The following is a 25,419-nucleotide window of genomic DNA, read 5'->3' as shown; positions in this document are numbered from 1 at the left end:
TTTGCACTCTTTACATTAGCTTTGGTGTGTGTGATGTAAAAGGCGTCGTTTGTACCTTCTCTCTCTATTTACAGCTGTCTTTCTCTCCTTCTCGCACCGCCTAGATTAGAAGAAATTGGCGCCCTCAGTCAACTCGCCCCGCGTGGTCTCCTGGGTAACGGTGCTTATGGCAACCACTGTAAACAACGCGCTCTGCTGTACCGAGGCGAGCCGCGAACAGAACAGAACAGTTATGGCTTTCAGCAATATCGAGTATTTCGACCAGATCGGAAATATTCAAAAGATCTTACACGAAAGGTAAGCACGCCGTTTTCTTTCGGCTTAGACACAGTGGATGCTGTAACGTCTGGATTAAACGGAAAGTAGGAAATTAAAGTGGGCCTTGAATGAGGCAGCGCGGTAGATTTCAGCTCTCGTCGCTTTACTTGAGTTGCACAGCTCGGTGAGCACGAGAGAGACTCAATGGGACTGCGCTGGAATACTGATAACTTACTAGCTTTTTATTGTATTACTAGCTTTTGATTTGAATTAAATACTGTGCATGAAGCGGTATTGAGCTTAAGTAGTACATATAATGTTTGCTATTCTATCTTTGATTTGTCGGCGTTTTTCAGCATTAAATAATAGGTGGTAATATTAGCCTTCTCGACGTTAACGTTATATGAATACATTTCGGAATGACAGAATTAGTGATTATGGTATTAATAATAGTAATACAATAGTATTAATATTATTTCCGTGTGCCTTTAGCATTTGTGCGAGTTATAATGTTCTAATTCATGGTGTATCTTATTCGTAATGACTAATTAACGTTATAGTATGTCTGAAATTGTTCCCTTATGTAATTCTTATTGTGTATTTCTTTTAGATGTAACCCTAATAATGTTTGTGGAGTTGAAGCTTCAGGTGCTCTTTTTTGTATTTAGTGAGAGAAGAAGACACGAGCTGGAAGAAACACTGTTTTCCTACTTAAGATCAGATGAAAGATTGTAAGTATAGAAATATTTGATCCTAAAAATAATAATATTCATTGTTTAATATTAAAACACACATGGTTGTCTACATCTTTTCACTAGCCTTCTTACTGAAACAGATTTTATATATGCATTTTATATATAATTGTATATATTTATTACAACATTTTCAATGTTTTCAACATATTTTATGAATGTTATAGCTCTATTATTAATGTTGAAAGCAGTTGTGTTTAATGATTATAAAGTTCAAAAGAAGTTCATTTGTTATATTTATTTAATTTTATATAATTTTATTGTTGACAAAAATAGTTCAAAATGTTGTGTTTAATTAACATAAAGATCAAAACGTTTTGAAGTTTATTTCATTTTATATATTAATGGTTGACAAAATATTTCAAAAAGGTTTGTTTAACAAATAGAAATTTCAAAAGAACATATATTTTCTGAAATCAAACCTTTTATACGTTACAAATGTCTTTAATTTCATGCATTTTAATATATCAATTAGGCATGGGACAATAACCGGTTTCAAGGTTTACCACAGTTTGAAAAAGTCATGGTTTTAAAACTGTAAAAATTATGTTATATTGTTCCTAATGTATATATAAGAGCAATTCCATGCACCAGTTTTCACCAAAATAGAGAAACATTTTTTTGTGTAAGCAAGTATTTTACAGTGTTTTAAAAATGCTCAAAAATGTCTGTGTCAGTGTTTTCAAACTATTATATTTGATTTACCAAAGTCACACAAGTGGCCCATCTGTCACATTCATAACGCAAAAGTGTTGCATCCATAACAGAGCTTTTTCCTCATGAATGCAAAAATGTAAAATAAAATAAAATAAAATCAATTTTTTTTTTTTGTTGTACAGTGAGCCGACCCTTATCCTCTTGATTAGCGTTGTTTCTTTTGGGTTGTGTTGTTTAATTCACAGAATTTCTACCAAGTATGTTGTATACTGTAAACTCGCACACTTTTTTTTGTCACATCCATAACGTATGTTTTTTTTTCCTCATTTAAAATATATTATATGTTTATAGATTGATATTTTTCTAATTCCATAACTCTGCGGTTAGCCGTTTTGAAAAATATAAACAGTTGCTTCAATATAATGTTAATGTCACATCCATAACGCTGGAATTGCTCATAAGTTGTTTTTTTACTACTTTTTATTTATTTTATTAGAGAAACAGTATCTCCGACAAAAAAGGAGTCTCCACCTTAAAATGTACTGGTCATCAGGAAACATCTAAAAACAAATTGCTTATACACCAACATCCAAGCACACTATAGGCCTGAACAATGCAGTGGCTTTTTTTAGATGCAAAAAAAGAAAGATATTCAAAGAAATTTAAAATTTACAATTACAATTTAAAACGCCATTTTTGAATATCTTTTCTGCTGGAGATACTGTTGTCCTAAACAAAAAACAAAAACGTAAATAAAAAAAATCTTACATATATCGTAGGAATGGTATAGCAGAAAATGTTGGCGGTTTTAAAACCTTGACTTATCCAAATTGCGGTATACCTTGTGCCATGCCTAATCACAATACTGTCATATCGTGAAACCATGATATTTTTATCCAAGGTTTTCATACCGTCAGAATCTTAGACCGGCCTATGCCTAATATCAATTTAATGCATTCTTGCTGAATAAATTAATGCATTTCTTTTCAAAACACTGAAACCTTTTTTAATAATTTACTTTTTAGTCCTTTTTTAAATTGTATAGTCATATTGCAAGCTTTGTTCCTTAAAAATGTTTACGTTTCAGTAAATGTTTCAGTACCCTCACTCATTGTGATACTGTGTCATCTGTCACCGCTTAAGTGCTTGCAACCAGTTTGTTTTCATGATGGCTCTATTAAATGCATTTATAAAAATAAAGAATTTTTATACGAGGTTGTGATGGTCAATGGTGTGTGAGAGGTAAGTAGATCAGCATTTGTCATTTCAGCCATCATTATCCATTTTCGCCCTTTTGCTAGTCAAAAAACTCCATCTTAACAGTGGAGAATCCATTAGTACTACCATAAAGTGGCTCTTGACAAACATGTCATTTTTTTTTTGTTCCAGCATTTAGTAATACTAATAAGCTAGCACTGACCTATTTATAGTCATGTTTGACCTGCTTGTGACAGATTTCTATATTTACTTCTGTTGATGCAAAGTCAGTTTTCTAAAAAGAGAGTAGCATCTGTTTCATTTCTGTCTCCTGCTCGCAGGACTAAGTTAAAGTGTGCCAAGATGCGCTGCTATCACAAGGAGCTGCACGAGAGAGAGCAGCGAGCAAAGACGCGCAACCTTGAGCTTCTTGGGAATGTGGAGAACTTGGCATCAAAATTGAAAGAATTCTCCATTGATTGCAGCAGGCTGCTTCAAAAGAGGGTAACAACCTTGGGAACTGCATCCATCCCAATATTCATCATAGGTGCTTACAAGAATAGTTTAGACTGTGAGTTGTTATGTGTTTCACAAATTACTTTTGATGTGGTTTAGACAAAATACATCACATTAAAGTCACGTTTTCAGTATATAAACAAAAAAAAGTCAAAACGTGCATTTACATTGTTCTGATTGCAGAGATTAATTTAAGAACGATCTGTTGTCTGTTATTGTTCCCATGGCATGCAGCGACCCAAATGATAGCTGCTCAGTTACCGCAATGTTAGTGTAGTATAAATGTTTGATTTCCATTTCCCAAAACCGAAAGATTCTTTTGAGGCACAGATTGTCATATATATTTTTTTCTCCCTCCAGACATATACTCTGAGCGTCAATTAGACCATTGGCATAATCCTGTAATTGTCTGTCTAATTGTCTTCCAGTGTTTAAACATTCACACTTACTGTTGTTTGGAAACAATCATAAACACTCCAGCACTCATTTATCACTGCACGCAAATGGGGAAAAGAAAACAACAGCTCCGTCACATTGTCACTTAAAACTGAACAGTGCTCCACAGCTTAATATCAAATTAGACAAATTGTTTAATTACACTACCACAAATTAATCGCCCTGTATTCAGATAGTGAAGTGCCTCTGAATTTCCCTTTTTGTGAAAGGAACCCGTTTTCCTTCTCTCTCGCTCTCTTTTTTGTGTTTGTTTGTTTGTTGTGCTAGCTGTAAGAGATACTTGCTAATCTAACTGCCAGTCACAGAACATCACTTAGATTTGTTATAGCGCTAAAGTGAACTACAAATTACTCAAATTTATACCCTCACCTCCAATAATCATCCTGAAATCTAAAACTCTGTTTTTTCCCCAGACAGATTTTACCATTGCTAATATTTGTCTGCTTGTAACTGCATCGACCGCTTTGTGTGTTATCTCGTTTAAAATGGCTGTAAATGGTTTGTAACCCTAGTCCCTTTTGGGAGTGCAGATATTGTCTTACGAGAATGAAGTGGGAGGTTGGAGGTAATCCCATTGCCCTCATCTCTGCCACTGGTTAACTCGCCAAACTGATTAAGAGCCTTGGCAGGCACTATTAAGGGCACTCACAAAGGAATACACATTACGATTGGCGCTCCATTTAAAGGCATAAACATATTTTTCATCTCCCGTTGCTTTGTGCGTAGTTTAATAATATTAGGATATTAAATTGTGATTAGCTTGCGTCTTTTTTGTCAAAACATGGGCCAATATTTCTGTCATTTACGTAGTTGAAAATGATCTGAAAATATGTTGGTGATGGTTCGACCTAAATTCATTTCAGACAGAGTACAAGAATCATATTACCAGACTGAAGAAAGACAGGAAGAAAATGGAGAGCAGGGGCGAATCAGAAGCAGACGAGGTAAGAGAAAATTATCGTGTCATCTATGGAAATTACAGTTCAGTGGGGAATTTACAAAGCTATCTGTGTGCCTTTGATAAAACTGCAGCGCTGTGATGGGATCCAATGGAAGTGTGTCGTTTTTTTTTTTTTTCTCAGAAGAAAAGAGTTGAGAGTTGTAGAGAAAAATACCACAACCATTATTCAGCTCAGCCTCCCTCTTCAGGAGACACTTTTGACAGTTTATATGGGGTATCAGTGTTCAAAGGCCACAATTATTTTATAATCAAAAGCAAATTGGAAAGTGCTTGAAGTAATTACTGTTTTGCTCAAATGACTTCAAATGGCTGCTTTTGCTTTAACAAAGGAGTATCACAGTCTTAAAACAAAATGATATGACACATTTTTAAAAGGCTATTTTAAATGGAATGGGAGAGAGTAAAGGGAATCCTCGAACTAACAGCTAATGCAATCCAGTTTGCAATGTTTATTGCACGTCACGTGCATGACAGCTAAAACAATACACGTCCAAACCAGTCCCTCGAATGAAACTCGCTGTTATGTAGATTGCTCAGTGGCGGGCTGTTCATTTTTCTCCTCGTATCTGTAGTGCCACAGGTGTCTAATCCTAGCTGCTTTGCCCACACCGACGATGTAGTTCAAGCCCGTGGCTGTAGCTTTCCCTCTCTTCAAGCGACTCGAGCTCTTTCGGATGAAATGTGGAAGACAGCTCATAATGACTTAGAGCATTCTGTCTAGAGCAGTCACTTGTGACTATGCCGCATCCCCCCTCACCACCCTCCCAAATCCCACCCCCCCTTCCAGCCTGCCGATATTGTAATGAGCAGAGATGGGAGGAATCACTCCATTATGCAGAGGCGCCACCACTGGCTGCGTGCATGTCCCCGAGGCTGCAGCATTCATTAAGGGGAGCTTACCAGCCTGAAAGCTGGGAAGCCATGATAACGGGATATGATTTTCATATTTAATATATTCCTTGGAAGAGCAGGCGCGTGCCGCAGATTGATAGAAGAATCAATTGCTACTTTAGCGAAACACTTTCTACTTTGCCCTGCAGCTAGCGATGGAATCACTCAGCCAAGAAATTAACTTTTCCTCTCACTCCATTTCTTTTTTCCTTTCTTTCCTCTTTTTTTTTTACTTCTACACTGGATCTGCCAGACAGACCGCGTGGTTTACAGTGGATGTTATTAAGCAGCTAACGGGTTGGTATTTAAGACCCTTATCAGAAAAGAAACAGAAGCCGTGTTTTTTTTATATGTGCAGATTTTTATTTTTTTTTTTGCCACCCATCCACCACTCTTTCTCCGTAGTTCAGTATTTCTGTCATGAAACAGTTTAGGATTGTTGAATTGTTAATAAGATTAAAAGTTAAGACACTGATCTCAGTGTGCTCATTTGAACAGACAGTTGGAAAGAATCTTTTTTACCTTGACCAAAAAAAATCATAGTCGCCTAAAAAAATTGAATACCTTGAATTTATTTGCATTAAACTTTTTAAAAAAAGAAGCCTGAATTGTCATGATTCAGTTTTAGGGCCAAGGACTAGTGGAAGTAAAGCACTGAGAGAATGATTTAGCAGAAATGTAACTCCCACTTACTGGCAATCAGGCATCCTTGACCATCCAATTCATTTTAGCACTTTTTAAACCATTTGACTTGGTTTACTTGACATGCCTTTTTTGTTTTCTGCAGTTTTACTTCCTTTCCTTTCCATTAATAAAGCAGTATATTGCATTTCCACAGGTGCACCTAAAATAGGATTATTTTACCCAAAACTTAATGTTAAGGACAATTTTGTTTCATGGAAATAAGAACATCATACTTTTATCTAACTTTATATATATATATATATATATATATATATATATATATATATATATATATATATATATATATATATATATATATATATATATATATATATATATATATACACACATACACATACACAGTTGAAGTCAGAATTATTAGCCCCCGCTTTGAATTTTTTTCTTTTTTAAATATTTACCAAATGATGTTTAACAGGGCAAGGAAATTTTCACAGAATGTCTGATAATAAAGTCTTATTTGTTTTATTTCGGCTAGAATAAAAGCAGTTTTAAATTTTTTAAACACTATTTTTAAGGACAATATTATTAGCCCCTTTAAGATACATTTTTTTAATAGTCTACAGAACAAACCATTGTTATACAATAACTTGCCTAATTACCCTAACCTGCCTAGTTAACCTAAATAACCTAGTTAAGCCTTTAAATGTCACTTTAAGCTGTATAGAAGTGTCTCGAAAAATATCTAGTAAAATATTATTTACTGTCATCATGGCAAAGACAAAAGAAGTCAGTTATTAGAAATGAGTTATTAAAACTATTATGTTTAGAAATGTGTTGAAAAAATCTTCTCTCTGTTAAACAGAAATTGGGGAACAAAATAAACAGGGGGGTTAATAATTCAGGGGGGCTAATAAAACTTCAACAGTATATATATAGTTATACTGCACAAATCTATCTTTTAAATTCCTTTTTTTAATAGGAAGCTATACAAAATTTTATTTGTGCATATACATTATATTAGTCAGTACTGAAGCCAAATCTAGAGCTTTTTTAACAAAATAACTTACGATAACGGTCCTAAAACTAACACACGCAAATTTATGTTTTATAAAAAATTATTAAAAACAAATTTTAAAAAGAGGACAAATCATTCATTCATTCATAAATTTTTTTTTTGGCTTAGTCCCTTTATTAATCCCGGGTCGCCACAGCAGAATAATCCGCCAACTTATCCAGCATATGTTTTACGCAGCGGATGCCCTTCCAGCCGCAACCCTGGGAACTCTGGGAAATATCCATACACAATCACTCACACTCGTACCCTACGGACAATTCCCAATTCACCTCTACCGCATGTCTTTGGACTGGGGGAAACCGGAGCACCCAGAGGAAACCCACGCGTACACAGGGAGAACATGCAAACTCCACATAGAAACGCCATCTGACCCAGCTCGAACCAGCGATCTTCTTGTTGTGAGGCGACAGCACTACTGCGCCACTGCGTCACCCAAGAGGAAAAATCAGGAAAAGCAAAAAAAAAATTACAATTTGGTTGAAATTTTGTAGGTTGTATTTATTAAATTTTTTTGCAATAATTTGCTTGAATTTAATTGTATTATCTTTTAATTTCTAAATGTTTGGTGACTAAAATATTACTTTAATAATTATATCTGTTTAATAAATCTGTTTTGTTTAAATGCACCAAAAGACATTGCTTATATTCACTGAGAAATGGATAAAAAATTCATTTTCAAAATGGGGTGTACTCAACTATGCTGAGCACTGTATATATAGTAGCAAAGATTAATAGCGATTAATTGCATTTAAAATAAAATTTTGTTTTGTCATAAGATATGTGTGTGTTTTGTGTATATGTAATACAAACACATACATAAAATCAAAACTATATGAACATTTTTTGCATAGATATTTAACTTCTATCATATACACATATATTTTATATCTAAATATACATAAACATTTTCTAAATTATATGCATTTATGTGTGCCCAGCACTAATATACAGGGGTTGGACAATGAAACTGAAACATTTATTACTAAATTTATTCATTAGTATGGTGCAGGGTCTCCTTTTGCATCAAATACAGTATCAATTTGTCTTGGGAATGACAGAAGGGATTTTAAGCCATTCTTCTTGCAGAATAGTGGCCAGGTCACTACGTGATGCTGGTGGAGGAAACCCTTTCCTTACTCGCTTCTCCAAAACACCCGAAAGTGTCTCAATAATATTTGGATTAGGTCCCTGTGCAGGCCATGGGAGGTCATGGCACATGGGTTCAACATGAGAGATCTTCACTTCAAATTCTTGCTGTGATTTGTTTTGCAGTATCACGACACCACCTTCAGTATACAATGTTTAAACCATTGGGTGCACATGGTCCTCCAGAAGGATTCAGTAGTCCTTGGCAGTGACATTCGGCAGTGATGCACACATCTACAGTAGCACAACTATTGGGCCTAGGGAATGCCATGATATTGCAACCCAAACCATCACTGATCCACCCCCATGATTCACCCTGTGCATGCAACAATTTGGGTGGTATTTTCTACACCATAACTCTCTCAGTTGTGGGAAAGACAGTGAAGGTAGACTCAGAGGACAATACAAGCTTCACATTGTCCACAGCCCAAGGGTTTCTTTCTGCTGGCACCATTGAAACCGACGTTTGACATTGGCACGAGTGACAAAAGGTATATTGATCCTGTTTAGTCCAGATAAACAGTTTTGGGGGAAACAGGAGAGTTGAGGTGCACATTTAACTTTGCAGTGAGTTGGGAAACTGTGGTTTTAGGTTTAACTGTGGTTTTAGGGTTAGCACCTGGACATCCCTTTTAGACAGCTTCCTCTTGCATCCCCAGTTACTCCTGTTGAATGTGATTCATCCTTCTTGGTGGTGTGCTGACATTACCCATGATACCTGTGGCTCTAAATACATGACAAAGACTTGCTGTCTTGGTCACAGATGTGCCAGAAAGATGCGCACCAACAAATTGTCCTACTTTAGAACTCTGATGTCACCCATAATGTTGTGTGCGTTGAAATGTTTTAAGCAAAACTGTGCCATTATTCTGCTAATTAAACCTTCACACTCTGCTCTTACTGATGGAATGTGCAATCAATAAGATTGGCCACCAGGCTAGTCAAATTTAGCCATGAAACCTCCAACATTAAATTGGCTAGTGTTTCGGTTTCAGTGACTGCGTTTACATGCGTTTTAATGCGATTAAGACAATACTCTGATTAAGCGTTAACCATGTAAACATCGATTTTTGATTAATTTAATCAGATTAAGGTCATAATCGAACTAAAGAAGTAAAACGCAATCATGAAAGTAACATTAAAAAAGCAACTCATGTAAACACCTTAATCTTATTATTCTCTTAATTATATGAAAGCATATAATTTGATTACTGATGTCCATGTAAACGTTGTCATTGTCCAACTCCTGTGTATACATTCTCAGTTAATATAGACAATAAAGGGAACACTTAAACAACACAATGTAACTTCACGTGTTCCCTTTATTTTTTTTTAGCAGTATATTTTGGAGCATTTAAGCAAAACATTTATATCCAGTTCTTTTTTTATTTAAACTTTAAAAATTAAAAGTTATTGCAAAAAGAAATGTACAAACTACAATATTTAAACTAAATTTTATATACTTTTTTTATTTTTCTCTTGATTTATCTGCTTTATTCAAATTTTATTTCATATTTTCCCCAACATATTAATTTGGGTGTACATTTTTTTGGACTGTGATCTTATTTATTTATTTTTTTATTAAATTTGTTCCAGTTTTGGCTTTGGTGCTGACTAATGTAATACTGACTAACAGTACTCAACCTATTTCTGAGAAACATTTCTAATGGTACTGTTGACTTGAAATATTCACCAGATATCAGAAGCAACAAAGGTAACCCATACATACAAAGAAAACCAAAAAAAAAAAAATTAGTTTAGAAATTAATTTATGTTTATAAAAAACATAAGAAAAAAGTATTGAACACTTCAATAGAAGTGAAGGGAGTTGTAAGAAGGCCTGGAAAGCCCAGACTGCCCCTGAAATCTCTCAGCAATTAGAAAGCAACCCTGCCCCTTGTCAGTGTAAATTAATACTAGCTGCTTCAGTCTTAACGTTTACATTACCAGGATGATGAATATGAAATTATGGTAAGCATTTCAGCAAGACAATGATCCCAAACACAGCCAAGGGAATTCCAGCCAATCACGTGATTTAAATCCAACTGAAAATAAGAAACGGAAGATCAGACTTAATAGATGAGACCCACAGAAGTATGGGAAAAATATGTATAATATGTATAATTTCTGTTCATTTTAGTGAGCAATAGCAACTCTTAAAGATATGCTAATGATAAAAACTCCTCTACTTTTTTAATCTATCGTATACATTGCTTCACTTCAACAGCACCCGAGCAGGTTGAGTACTCAAGGATTATCACAGAGTGCTGCCATCTTCATGGGTCACCAGACCTCCAACGGCTCATCAAGAAATGATGGCGTCACAGCCACACATTCGCTGTCTCATACAGAGCAGATTCCTAATCATCTCTCACTCCCTCCTCCACAAAGTGGCCTTTGTATGCACTCCCATGTTTCAAAAGCCAGCGGCGCTGCCATTTTATCTGATGACATTCTAAACTCAGGTGATTTCCTTGAGGGCAGGCGTTTGAGTGACGTGCGTGAAAAGCAGATGGAGTCTGATTGGGACATCTCTCAGAGGGCAAGAGAGCTGCAGAGACGGGAAGAACTAAAGTCTCCTCACACAACCCTAAAGGAAGCTGAAGTGTCCTCTCGATCTGTGACCGTGAACAAACCTGCAGACATTGTATCGTTAGAGCGCTGTCCAACTCGCAGTCCTTCCCCAGATACCACTGATCCAAGAGATGCCTCACAGTACATGAACTCTGGAGGTGAGGATGAGGAAGGGTCTGCAGAGGATGAAGATGACTCCAGGCCAAGACATCAGAATCGTCCAGGTTTGGGTTCCCTTCTCAATTACTGCAACAGCATACTAAACAGATACATGAACAAGGTTTGCATGATCTGCGCTATGAAACCAATTAATCAATACTTTTTCATTGTGATATTTTATACATTTCAGATTACACCAACAACATTCTCAAACCAGACACCTCAATGCATTCAGACAGTGATGATTCAGCATCACTGAGTCAAAGTGGGCATCGCACATCGAGAGGAAATGCGTTAATTCAAGAGCAGAATATAAAAGCCATGCAAACCCATTGTGGTAGCAAACACAAGAAGGTCAGCACACGGCAGTCTGGACAGCTTCACTTTTCTGAGTCCCCTTACAGGTATAGTTGCTTGAATTGTGCAAATGTTTTATTCAGTTTGAAAGCAGACAGAAACTTTGAAACCTACAGACTAGATTTCTCATTTATTAACATTGTATAAACACAAAGCAGTGGTGAAAATGTTTTCGCCACTTACCATGCAAAATTTGGGATTTATAATAAGCAAACTTGATGGGAGAATGTGTGCATCTGTAATAAGAAAACATATTTGACTTAAATATTAATTTAAAGGGGACCTATTATGCAAAAATAACATTTTTAAGGGCTTAAAACACAGTTGTGTGGTAACAGTCTGTAAATATAACTAGCTCCTAACAGTAAAAAAGACATTTTATTTTTATAATCACCAGGGTGCTGGAAATACTGGAAAATGCTTGATTTTATTATAGTGTTTTCAATGTTGGATTTTGGACAAAGTGCTTGAACCTGCTTGAATTTAAAATTACAGGGCTAGAAATTGGCATTATTTTGGTTGCGTATGCGGCAGAAATATTATCTATACAAGCTCAAAATATATTTGGGAGCATTTGTGCGAGTGCATAAAATTGTTGCCGTGCGTATTTAGGAGACATTCCCGGTTATCTTTGCACCTAAAAACGCTAAACACAGCACTCAGAAATAGTTTAAAACAGTTGACATGTCAACTTGCTGCAGTAAACAAATCCCGCAATGCCTGCCCCTCCTTCAAGCTCTTCTGATTGGCCCACTACTCTTGAACTTAATGCGAATGAATTGGTTTATATTAGCTGTCCATCACTCAGTCAGTGCCTTCCTTCAGATGATAGGGAGGCTACAGCCGCGAAAATGTAAAGGTCTGGGTACGGGAAAATTAAAGTAACACTTACTGATTGTGTTTTAGAAACCACCTAAAGTTATAAATACTAAAGTTACTGCTATTAAGATGATGTATGCAAACAATAAGTTATATGTCAGTATCTACCTACCTACCCTGTTTGACCTACTCCTGGATATAATTTTTTTCACTATATTTTGTTCATTGCAGTTTAATTCTTGCACTATTTTCATTGCAGATTTTTTCCTAAACTCAATAGTCTAAAGGGTGTTTCCTTGCCAATTTAAGTTATTTATCATGTACTTCACGCCATGTGAGGGCTGCTCAAGAGAAGCAAAAGGCAGAAAAGAATGTTCTTATTTTACAATTTAAAGTGTTTATTGAAATTGTATTTATCTGTCTGGTGATTATTGTATATATAGGTTATGTAGAATGCCAAGACTAACTTCAGAGAGGTGAGACATTTTGAACCAATAAACATGTTTTATTTAATGCTCCCAAACAACTCTCTTCCTAACAAAAAACACAGACAATCAAGAATGCATTAGTATATGGTGTCATGGCTTTGCAATTAAAAAATGGGATTATAATGGAAGTCAATGGGGAAAAAACAGCCACCGACATAACAAAAGTGTAGTAAATTTGAACAGTACACAAGGGTAAAGTTTAACTAAGTAGTTCAAAACATGCCAGCTGCTTTTGCATTAGTTGTTCTGTAATCTCATTCCACATGGTGCATGTGTAAATGTAGTCATTAAAGATGTGGTCAGACTTTTGTGTTTCTGTATATTATTTATGCATTATGACAAAGATCCCCCAGATCATTACTATATATGTTATAGTACTATGTTTAAGTGATTTGGAAGTAGCAATGAATTTTTACTTTTGTATTGTGGTGTACCTGTGACTGAAAAGGATTATTGAAAAAGAATAAATTACAAAATAGATAGTGAGTTTTCTTTTAATGCTCACTAAGTTTAGTTAGTCTAAAGCAGGGGTGTCCAAACACGGTCTTAGAGTGGCGGTGTCCCGCATATTTTAGTTCCAACCCCAATTAAACACACCTGAACCAGCTAATCAAGCTTTTTCTATACTAGAAACTTCCAGGCAGGTGTGTTGAGGAAAGTTGGAGCTAAACTATATTGGACACCGGCCCTCCAGGATCGAGTTTGGACAACCCTGGTGTAAACCATTTAAGCCCATGCCCAGACTCACTACAAAGATGTTTAGTTTTCATTTTGTATTGTTTTCAATGGAAATATCTAAAATTCACTGCAACAAGATTTAATAAGTTCATGACCATAGACCATAGATATTTACATACATGGTGGTCAGTATGTAAAAATAATTTTTAAATTATGAAAATTAAAATTTTACATCACTTTTCTAAATAGATAGATAAGTGACCACATGGGCATTGCCGACAAAGAGCATGTGTTTGTGTGCATGGAAATATATTATCGACCCACCCTGTTAAATTTGATCTAATCCATGTCCTGAAACAAATCTAAAGGAGGGAGTGATTAGTTTGTGAATGAATCTTCGTTATGAACGATTCGTATGAACCATCGATATCCCTGTATCTCAAGGTCCAGGCACTGTTATGTTATTAGGCACCTTTATAAGTTACTTCAAAAACTAGCTGCTGCTTCACTTATCTGACAATAATACCATAAGTTTATGGAACCACAACGTCTTGTTGTCATATTTCATTTATATTGTTTGCTGATTTTATTCAACAAAACTAGCATAAACCTAGAATTTAGTACAAGTTGGTGCTACTTTTCTCTGATGGTCAATGCAGTAAGTGACTGTATTATCATCAATAGTGTTGCTTGTTGAGCACAAACGTTCATATCTATTAAATGTTATGCCTTTATGCTTTGTTTTATTTGTTTGCTCCTTACTACACCAAATTCCAGCATCTTCAGATTGGCTTTAGTCTTGACTAAGTGCGGTTGAATGTCTTTTGTCCTGGGAGCACTGTACAAATATGGCAGCGGTATTGACACATGCTCAGTGTCCATATGCGATGTCCAGTGTACATGTCTATGACCATAGACATAGTGTGTGCGTTGACTCTATGTCTTATCACAATCATGCCACACATTTTTATAGCTTCAAATAGCCAAATCAAATAAAATGAATCAGAAAAACAGACACATGAGCATGCATCACTGTGACATAAGCTGTATAATCACATAAATGACGGACAAATTAGCTTTAGGATTTTTTTTAAATAAGATTTTATTAATTTGTATGTTTGTTTGATAATCATATTCATCTACATGGAGAGGGTGAGGTTTATTACCAACAACCCACCTGATCAGAATGTTTTGGATTCACTCCTGCCTTCACTCATATTTAAATTTGCCAAAGACTCATGTTCACCAAAATAAAACAAAACAATAAGCCCCATAATAAAACACAAGGATGCAGCAACACAGCAATACTGATGTAATAAGGTCACAGGTGTATGTTTATGGAATCAGTTAGACATGAGAAGCCTTGCTGTACTGTGAATAGAGTCATGCATTGTTCTTGCAACCCTGTCAGATGTAACTGCATGCACGACACAGCACGGCCTTGAGTAGCATATAACTGCTTTATCATAAATAAAGCCTGGCTATTGACAAATCACTTTCAAGGACTGAAATTGCTTGCTTTATATTTAGTATTTTACAACAGTTCTGAGCTGCGAATCCTAATCAAGGACTGAAACTATAGTGAATTTCTCATGTTTAATAATGATTATTTTTTGTAGATGTTCCAATGCCTAATCCCAGTAGTCAGTTATTGAGTTATTCTGATTTCAATTCTAATAGTTTGATGGTTCAGTATTTTTTTACTTTATTTTGAATAAATTGTCCCACAATATTAAAATAAATAAATAAAAAAGAAAACATATTTTAACCTTTGTTATTTTAATTGGCCAACTTATGCCTCGTTTCCACTGAGTGGTACGGTACGGTTCAGTATGGGTCATCTTTAACAGGCTTCTGTCTCCACTGCCAAGTGGTACCAATGGTACCCTTTTGGTATGCATAGTGTACGACACAGTTGCAGTTGACGTCATTCTTGCTTGAAGTTCACATATCGTATAAGAAGCACTTCTTACTAAACAAATGCTTTATATACATAAATACATAAGTATAAATAAATGTTAATTACTAACCTTTCTATGAACAGGATATGATTATAGCTGCATATCAATGATAATGCGAAATAGCCTAACATCTGCAATTTATATAAAATAAAAATAAAAATAAAACATTTATGAACACATACAGAGACTAACATTCTCTGAAATGTTACCAATTACAAATAACAAAATACCCAAAACATACATTTAGGCTTTATTTGAGTCCATAAACGATACAAAACATATAAAGTTTGTACAAACCTCTCTTTTTTTTCACCAGCACATGTAACGTTAAAATCTTGTTAAAAAGTAAATCTGTCATTCCGAGTTTATTATTGTCCAAAAGTTGATGATAAAAACGAAACGTGGCAGTTTGTTCATGTTTTAGGTTGCTGAAATAATTATTTGCTCCTTTGTTTTTCAGGCTTCTCCTTTGTTTTTTCACGCTTCACTCTGGTGTTTGTCCATTTCTGAAAGGATGCCAGAAGCACTTCAGTAGTCATGTTATTATTATGAGCTCAAGTTTGTTATTTCAAAGATGCACTATGAGCGCACGAGGCTCTCTAGAGAAAGTGAAACTTGCACTTTTAGACGGCCTAGTAAACAACAACAGGACACACGGCAGATTTTGTTCTTTTTGGATTTGTGGATGTTTATCAAGATGACGACAAAGTTTGTTTGAGCTTGGGTGGACCGTGGCTTGTTATTAAATGTATATATTATTACACTGTAATGACTCTGCTGTGTATTGAAAAATGGAGCTTGCTTTGTTTTCATTTTCCTGGCTTGTTGCAGGAGCGAGTGATCTATCTCTGTTAACCAATAGCATCCAGTTTTGCGTCTAGCTCCACCTTTTGGTACAGTTTTTTGTGCTAGGTACCCCTTGCAAAGGGTACCCAATAAATGGTCCATGGCATGTAACTAATGGCCCGTTTCCACCGAGTGGTATGGTACCCTTTCCACTGTCCCAAAAACGAACCGAACCGTACCACTCGGTGGAAACGGGCCATTAGTTACATGCCATGGACTGTGAGAACTGTTTACTTATTCTTAAAACATTGTTGCCTGCTTCGTCCTTCAACAAAATCTGTATCCAGTGTAGATGCAGTTATAGGTTGCATTTGTCCTTTAATAGAGATCTTTTTCTCAAAATCTAAAATGAACCTCTGATGTGTGTATGTGAAGTTTCAGCTCAAAATACCACACAAGTATTTTTTATTACTCTTTAAAACTACTTTATTTAGGCTTTGATCATAAATGTGTCAGCATAGTGGCAGATTCAAAAACAAAACTAACATCCTATGCTGATGAGGGAGAGATTGTCACTAATGGGCGGGACTTTCCTCCTCTGATGACATGAAGGGAGAATGTCAGTCCAAATATTTCTGCAGACTGTTTTTAAGAAGTGTGATTATAAAAAAGAAATTTAATACATTTATACCATTAGAAGCTGGTTATATTCACAGACCATTGCCACACAACTGTTTAAACCCCTTATAAAGTGGTTTTCCATAATAGGTTCTCTTTAAGACATGTAATTTACGAGGTAAATTTGTGATGGATTATTACCCATTTTTAATTAACAGTTTACCTTAAACCTAAACCTTAGTTAAAAAAAACTAAGTTTATTTATGTTTTTTTTTCTTTTAAGTGTTTTGGTAATTGTGTTGAACTAACTGAATCCAGAGTTTGTTAGATCATACTCTTCATGCCAGATAAAGAAGATCTAGCCCCGGACGCAAGATCCTGTCAGAAAATATCTGTTTCTTTAGGTATCCAGACAACAAGCCAGCAGAGCCACCCAATACCCAAACTTGTTAACCAGTATTCAACTCGATTAAAAATCTCCTATCAATATAGGAGTTGACTAAGAAAGTTAGAGGAGCAGAAGCAGGAGATGAAGTAATGATAATGAAAAAATAAATAAAAGTTTATTGAATAATCGTAGTTGCGTATTCAATGCTCATACTTCATCTGACCTGGATCAATCCAAGTGTTATTATACCACACGCAACAGCAATGCAAAATAAATGCTTCACAACATTGTTCAGAGATACAGACCTTGAAATGGAGACATTCTCTTATCATTTACTCATGAAAACAAGTGTTGCTTGAATCCACACAGTCTTAAGATTATAACAGTATGGAAAAATTAAATAATAAATAATTTTTTTAATTAATAAAAAATTGTAATAATAAAATACAAAACATAATCAAATAAAAAACTATGATAAAATGATAAATATGTAAATGACTAATGATCATATGATTAAATAAAAAAATAAATAAAGAAAAAATTATAAAAAATGAAAATAAAACACAACACAAATAAATGGTGCTTTCTTGAAACAACACACACGTTTGCTACAAGGATTCTTACATCTTAGTTAGATTCTTCTGGCAGTAAAGAGACAGTTAATGCTGTGAGCAGTAGAGTTTCTACACACCACAACAACTTTGAGGTCATTTCTCTGTGTGGTTTAGTTGGATGGATGGGAGATGCAGGGACATGTGCACATGGGTGTACAGATATAATGAACTGGGGTTCTGCAGAAAACAGTCTCTCTCAGGGGGGCTCAGTTGTGGCTTTAGGACACCTTGTAAGGAAGGCTCAGACCCTGAATCCAACATTATTGGCCTAATCCCATATAATGCTGTAAGGGAGCAATTTTCTCCTCGGGAGATTTCACCCCAAGTCCCAGTAGACTCAACTATTTCTTGACTTCATAAAATGAATGGGGGGAATGAAAGTGTGTCACAAAGGCCTCTGCTCAGGCAGATAGTTAGTACTTTATATGTACTATTTTTTTTAATGATTTTAATGATTTTTTTAATGATACTCATACACGTATGAATATGTTTACAAGCCTGTTAGTTAGTTAGCTGTATATGGAATGATTTTTGATTTATCATTTCCAAAACAATAATATTAAATAAAATGTTTTGCATTGTTTTATTTAACTGTAGCTTTCCTTTCTCAGTATATGTACTGTATTTATTGTAAACATTGTTACTTTCAGTAAACACCAGTGCTAACTGGTATAACACACATCGAAGAACCAATTAGTAATTAAAGGTCCTGTGAAATACTTTGAAATGTGGAATTTTTTTATATTTGACAATCTCAACTGAAACGTAAAGACAGGACGGGGCATATTGTAGCTTCTCGTTTCCAAAAAAGTAGTATTTTTTTTTTATCACAGCTCTGCCACTGAGGGTGGTTGAGCTCAAGCTCATTAGATGAAAAGCTTATAAGAAGTGTCTTGAAGGAGGCGGGACATATCAGATACAAAAGCGTTTGATTGGTCAGAAAATTTAATGAGAAGTGAACTGAAGTATGATGTGAAACATTTAACATTTTGAAAACATAGCCCTATTTACATTTCTGGAGATCACGAATTATTTAGCCAGAAGTAAGTATGGTTACATTTCGTCTTTAAAACGAATGCTATGGGGCGGTATGACACCGTTCCTTTTCACACTTACCAGCTAAGCTCTTTCCTTCGCATGGACGGCTTTCCTACTGTTACCAGTTTGTCCAGTTACCTCACCATTTACATTGGTGGACTTGGGATGCAGAGAGGAGTTGACCACAACGACAGGGTTCTAGTTTGGTAAAGAATGGTTCCAGAAAGTGTGTAAGACAAAAACAAAAGCCAAATAATAAAATAAACAAGTAAATGACAGGGTGAGAATGTGGTCAAATCTGAAAACGTAGTAAAAATCAGATAAAGGCTTTTCTTTTTCTGGATTGCTTTTTAGAACTGTCGGTTGGGTTTAGGGAAGTGGGTGGGCGCTGGTCAATCGGTGCTTTTGAAAACACAATTGGTTGGGTTTAGGGAAGAAGGAGGGTGGGTCAGTCGATCGGTCTGTCATTCAGTTAGTCAGTCAACAGCGGCCTCTGGTGGATTTACTTGAGAACAGCAGGCGCGGATGGCACTTGCGAAAGAAATTTGATCTGGAAAAAGCGTGCTCAGCGGCCTCTGGTGGATTTGCAAAAACTGCATAAAATTTAGCTCCTGGGACATATTTGACGCTCTTCAGAAATGTATATAGCGATACGTTTTAAGAATGAGCCTGGGTTGAAAACATCATTGATGCATTTAGGCTGATTTAATGCTTAAATCTTCTAAATTGGGCTGCACGGTGGTACAGTGGGTAGCACGTTTGCGTCACAGCAAGAAGATTGCTGGTTCGAGCCTCGGCTGGGTCAGTTGGGTTTCTGTGTGGAGTTTGCATGTTCTCCCCGTGTTGGCGTGGGTTTCCTCCGGGTGCTCCGGTTTTCCCCACAAGTCCAAAGACATGTGGTACAGGTGAATTGGGTTGGCTAAATTGTCAGTAGTGAATGTGTGTGAATGAGTGTGTATGAATGTTTCCCAGTGATGGGTTGCAGCTGGAAGGGCATCCATTGTGTAAAACATATGCTGGATAAATTGGTGGTTCATTCCGCTATAGCGACCTGTGATTAATAAAGAGACTAAGCTGAAAAGAAAATGAATGAATGAATGAATGAATCTTCTAAATTTAAATTTGTCACTGTTTTGGTGCACACTAGCTTATCATCATTAACACACTGATACTAACATCTATGTTAGTTGTTTTTGTTGTTAGTTTTGTATGTATATATATATATATATATATTTATTTATTTATTTATTTATTTATTTTTAACCTCATAAGGCTTTGCTTTTAAAATAAGGGAATTATTTAATTAATTAATTTGGCTGCAGTGCTCAGACAATCCGCAAATTGGTAAATCTAAAATCTAAATAGTAAATCTGGGTGAAAATAAAACTTTTTTTTTACACTGACATGGGTGTTTTCCAGTACTGGGTCGCAGCTGAAAGGTCATCCGCTGTGTAAAACGTATGCTGGATAAGTTGGTGGTTCATTCCGCCGTGGCAACCCCTGATGAATAAAAGAACTAAGCCAAAGAAAAAGGAATGAATGAATGAATTTATAAAAATATAGATTTATTTAGACCCAGATTTACTGTTTTATTTGTATATTGTGTGTATTTGTAACGGAAATCATTGTTCTTTAATGTATCAGTGTAGTAAAAAGAAATGTATTTAAGTGAGTTTATTTTCACCCACTTTGGCATAAATATCAATTCTTTTTCTTTTTGTTGATATTTTGTTATTGTGTAAAGCTTTGCTTTTAAAATAAGGAAATTTATTTGGCTGTACTGCTCAGACAACCTGTAGAATAGTAAGTCTGTGAAAAATTGTGATTATTATTATTATTTTTTTTTTTTTTAAGAAAAAAAAAATCATGATATTATATTTTTATATTATTGCCCACCCCTACTTTAACCCTTTCTGTGGTTGTAGAAATCACTGCTGAAAAAGCGACCATGTTATAATATTCATTATAGTTAAAACACTGTCATTCAGAAATACAACTTTCACAACAGTGAAATGATTTATATACTGATTATTTCATACCATATTTCTAGAATATTAATTATTATTTATATATTTATTGTGAATAAATGGAGGTCTTTATCAGCATTGCCCAGTGCATACATGTAGTGGATTATCTGCTTTAATTAACTTATGGAATATATTCAGAGCACAGAGGTATGCATGCAAATCCAGCGTTTTTGGCAGAATAACTTGTTTGCTTCATGCATAATAAAGACCCTGTGATCAAATGAGATGACTATCAAAACAAACAAACAAACTTGGAGGTGCCTGTAACGTATTATCTCCCAATTTAAGACCTTTTTATAGATTTAAATGGCAATTTATTGACAACACCCACCACTTGAACTAGTATGTTATTCTGTATTGGTCATGTTGCCTTATAGAAAATAGATTGTACTAGTGAACTGTATGGGACACAGTTCTTTTTGTAAATATTTACTATTGAACATAAATGTGTGAGTTTGCGCCCATGTGAAGGGGCCAGGCTAAGAACAAAGCTCTTGTACGGTCATTGTATGTGTAAGCGAGAGAAGGAGAAACCATTAATATCAGTCTTAGAATTTAGTAGATACCGTGTCGTGGATGTTGTGAAGTAAAAGTGGAGTCAAGGCTATCGTGCGCTCGGGTCTAGAGAGGAGAGTGTATCATTGTACTCTTTCGAGCATTCCCTTCATGAAGCTGTCCTCTCAGCCTCTCATATGACGGCAATAGGTTGTGTTTTCAAAGATCTTGATGTGTTCCAGTTGATCTTTCCACTAACCCATTGTGATTCTGCTTTTGTAAAGGGAGAGACCAGCACTAAAACACCCTGTAATGGATCCAGTGTGAAGCCCTTTCAAGTAGGATGTTGCATTTGTAATGAATCTGTTTGTCTGCCGATTGATTTGTTAACATATTTGTGTTTCACTGTATGGCATTTTCACATTTTGCCTGCTTTTCTGAAAGAAAGTGGCCCTTGTTGCATTGTGCTTCTTAGGGGGACTAAATGCTAGGGAAACCATTATTGCGGTTATAGAAAAAACAAATAGTGAAAACATGCTCATCATAAATGGTCTCGAGAGCAAACACCTATAGATGTTGCCAACAATACGCTGTAATCGGCTGCTGTTTGGCTGTGCTTGGTGTTTTGAAGAGCCCTGGCGAATGAACTGGGGGAAAGATGATGACGGAGCACAGGGATGTATGGGGGGAAGCTGTTTCAGCTGCTCTGAAGAGGACTTTGCCCAGATGGATTGTGCTCGACAGAATGTCATGGATATAATTCACACAGGCAGCTTAATCAGGGTGTTTCCAGGAAACAACCTGCCAAAGAGAGGCAGCAATTGTGTAGTGGCCCCTGACCCTGGGGCCCATTATAGATTGTCATAAATTCTTTTTGGCCATTTTATATAGTAGGGGGTTTAGGATTTGTATCTAGGTTTTGCAGAAGCTGTTCTGTAAGGGCCACCCGGTGCCTAATACATTAGTTTGAGAGATATGGATTTGCTAGAACAAAAAAAAAGCTAACAGAATTTCACATTAGCCATCCACTAGCAGAAAAAAACAGGGTTTTAAACAGGGTATCCGCGAGGTCTTAAAAAGTCTTATAGGGCACATAGGTTACCCTATTTTTCATATTTAATATAAGTCTTTTGTGTCCCCAGAATGTGTCTGTAAAGTTTCAGCTCAAAACACCCATCAGATTATTTATTATAGCTGTTTAAAGTGCCTGTATTATAGCTGGGAAAAAGTTGTTGCTGTTTTTTTGCACTGGACCTTTAAGGCCAGTCCTCCCCGCCTACCGTTCCCACGTGCCTGTCAGCAACATGCCTCAATCGCCGCCTTCGGCTGCCTCAGAAAGCAGATCTCACGTAACGTTTGTTTTTAACAATCAGTATTTGATGCATTTTTTTGCGAAGTGACACAACAGTGTGTCACACATAATGTCATTACAAAGTTCATGCACACACACAGCGAGGACACACACACACAGCGCAGACACACACACACACACACACATACACACACACATAGCGCAGACACACACACACATAGCGCAGACACACACACACACACAGAGACAGCGCGTTAAGCTTTGTACTCGTTTTGCATGCATATGTGACATGATACTAGTAATATCCACTGCTGTATGGATATCTGATATGTTAATATACAAAATAACGTTTACAAACTGGGATTGAAGCGTCTTCTTTTATAATTGTTCTGACACGTGGCTGTGCTGATGAAGTAAAGCTAAGGTTTAATCGCTGTAATTCATTACACACATGCACAAACATTTTGAACTTGTAAAACTCATTCTTGATCACGTTTGTTGATGATTGATGATCCTAGCAAACTGAACTGACCTTTTATTCCCGGTTGCTTTGCGCTCGTCCTGTCTTGTTGATATGATTATATGCGTTACTACGGTGACATGTTAATGCGTGCAGCTGTCAATCAATATTGGTGGGCGGGGGGACCGCACTCCTACTTCAAGTTGCGGTCGATCTGAAAACTCCAATTGGTCCACCGTTTTTGTGTTGTTAAATTTTTGTGTTGTTAAATAAAGGACTGGGTGAGTTTATTTCACCCCAATATCACAGTTTATACACTATACTTGCATACATTTCTGTCTAAACAGCTTTAAAAGTAGATTTTTCACCTTAGTTGCCCTTTAAAATGTCTTATATTTCAAAATTAAAATCTAAATTTTAGGTCGCAAGAAGTCTTAAATTTACTGAAATATTGTATTGTAGGTCTTAAATCATTTCAACAGGTCTTAATTTTCCTATGTCAATGTAAAACTACCCAATCGGGCCAACACCCATCCAATCACTATCATTCCAACAAAAGTTTATTTATAAACTCTTATTTATTTACTCTATTTACCAACTCTTACCAACTTATATTTCTATTTATAAACATATGGTTTAATTATCTTCCTTACAATAACATTTGTTTTTAATGTTTTTTTTTTAATGTTTTAACTGGGCCATTAGAAAAAAAAATGCGTTGAGCCTTGTGTAAGTCTGAATATTCATTCACAATGGTTTTAAAAAGGTCTTAAAAAGTCTTAAATCTGACTTGACGAAACATGTAGAAACCCTGTTTAAAGTGTAAATATTACTAGATAAAACTGAAGATTGTGTGGTTTTGTACTTTGTATGTTTTAAACCAAATGAAATATCCTGCAATATCAGAATAGACTCTCATTGGTGGACACATTGTCTAAATCGCTGGTGTCTGTAAAGTTTAGCCTGAAATATCCCACATATTATTTATGATATCTTGTGAAATTAGACCCTTGAAAAGTCAATTTTTGTGTGACCTCTATATAGCAAAAGATTTGTGAGATCTACATATCATGGGATGACAAAAAGACCTGTTTCCGTTTGAGAACCAAATATATACATTTATTGACATTATTTACCACATGTCTTTCAGTAATGAAATTCTACTGTAGTGGCTTATGCCGAGTTCAGACTGCATGATTTTAGCCTCGATTTTAACTCGCCGACAGATTTTGAGAAATCACAGACAAATGGCTGAAATCACAGGCAAATCAGTCCTCGTTCACGCGAGTAACAATACAGTGTGAACTATCAAAAACACAATCTAAGAGAATCACAGATGAGTCGCCAACACCTGTGAGATATTTAGCATGGTAAATATCTGGAGCTGTCGGCGATTCAAATCATGCCGTGGGAAATGTGTTCTGATTGAAAATAACATTGGTTATTACCGACAATATGAGAGAGCAATGAGAGCCAATGAGAGAGCAGCATCCACTAGTATAGGTATCTGAAGGCCAGCGGGAGGCTGGCACTCCTTTTCAGTTTGTTTGGACCCAAGAAATGGAGGGAAAACTAGTGTAAATTTGGCAGGAGCACCTGTGTCTATTTGACATGTCATCTGCGCAATACCACAACCTGGTCGAAAAAGAAAAAAGTTGAGGAGAAATTGCTAATTACCTTTAAAGCCAGGGTCAGCCCCACTAAAGGTTTTTTTCTCATTATGTAGGGATAGTTAATTACAAAAGATATACTTCGTGACCTTGTGTTTTTTCTGTCACTTCTTGCGTGTGTTTGGTTGTGAGACGTAGTTTGGACAAAATTGTCAGCAATTCTTGCTATTTTAAAGTCATTCAGAGGGAAATCTAACGATCCATCTTGCATTGTAAACACAGCAGTGACAAAACGCTACCACATATAGTCATGCAGTGTGAATACATCCGTGACACGATTACTTTGAAAATCATACAGTCTGAAGATGTTTGGAGTCTATGGAGAATGTTTATTGGTACATCCGGCAACAAAACATTTGTGATGGTGTTGTTTTTTTGGCAACGAAATGGTAGACTGATGCTGAAAACATGCACATTAAGG

The 25,419-nt window shown here is 35.9% G+C and overlaps 1 protein-coding gene across 4 annotated transcripts in view; it reads left to right on the top strand.

Annotated features, from left to right (window-relative positions):
* Positions 1-165: 165 nt before the first annotated feature.
* kiz (kizuna centrosomal protein) overlaps positions 166-25,419 on the top strand; it is a 65,587-nt gene continuing 40,333 nt past the window's right edge. For 2 of the 4 annotated variants that reach the window (XM_056476946.1, XM_056476947.1), the window contains exons 1-6: positions 166-297; positions 927-989; positions 3,206-3,368; positions 4,700-4,780; positions 10,782-11,352; positions 11,478-11,691. In XM_056476946.1, the coding sequence (XP_056332921.1) occupies positions 167-297; positions 927-989; positions 3,206-3,368; positions 4,700-4,780; positions 10,782-11,352; positions 11,478-11,691 (1,223 nt within the window). In that variant the 5' untranslated portion in view covers position 166. Of the gene's footprint in view, positions 298-926; positions 990-3,205; positions 3,436-4,699; positions 4,781-10,781; positions 11,353-11,477; positions 11,692-25,419 lie in introns of those variants that run through there. The other 2 variants (XM_056476949.1, XM_056476948.1) reach the window with 2 other exon arrangements.

This window comes from Danio aesculapii, chromosome 17 (genome assembly GCF_903798145.1).
Source record: "Danio aesculapii chromosome 17, fDanAes4.1, whole genome shotgun sequence".
NCBI classification, from domain to species: domain Eukaryota; kingdom Metazoa; phylum Chordata; class Actinopteri; order Cypriniformes; family Danionidae; genus Danio; species Danio aesculapii.
The sequence above is the reverse complement of the archived record's forward strand: the minus strand, read 5'-3'. Positions and strand labels throughout refer to the sequence as shown.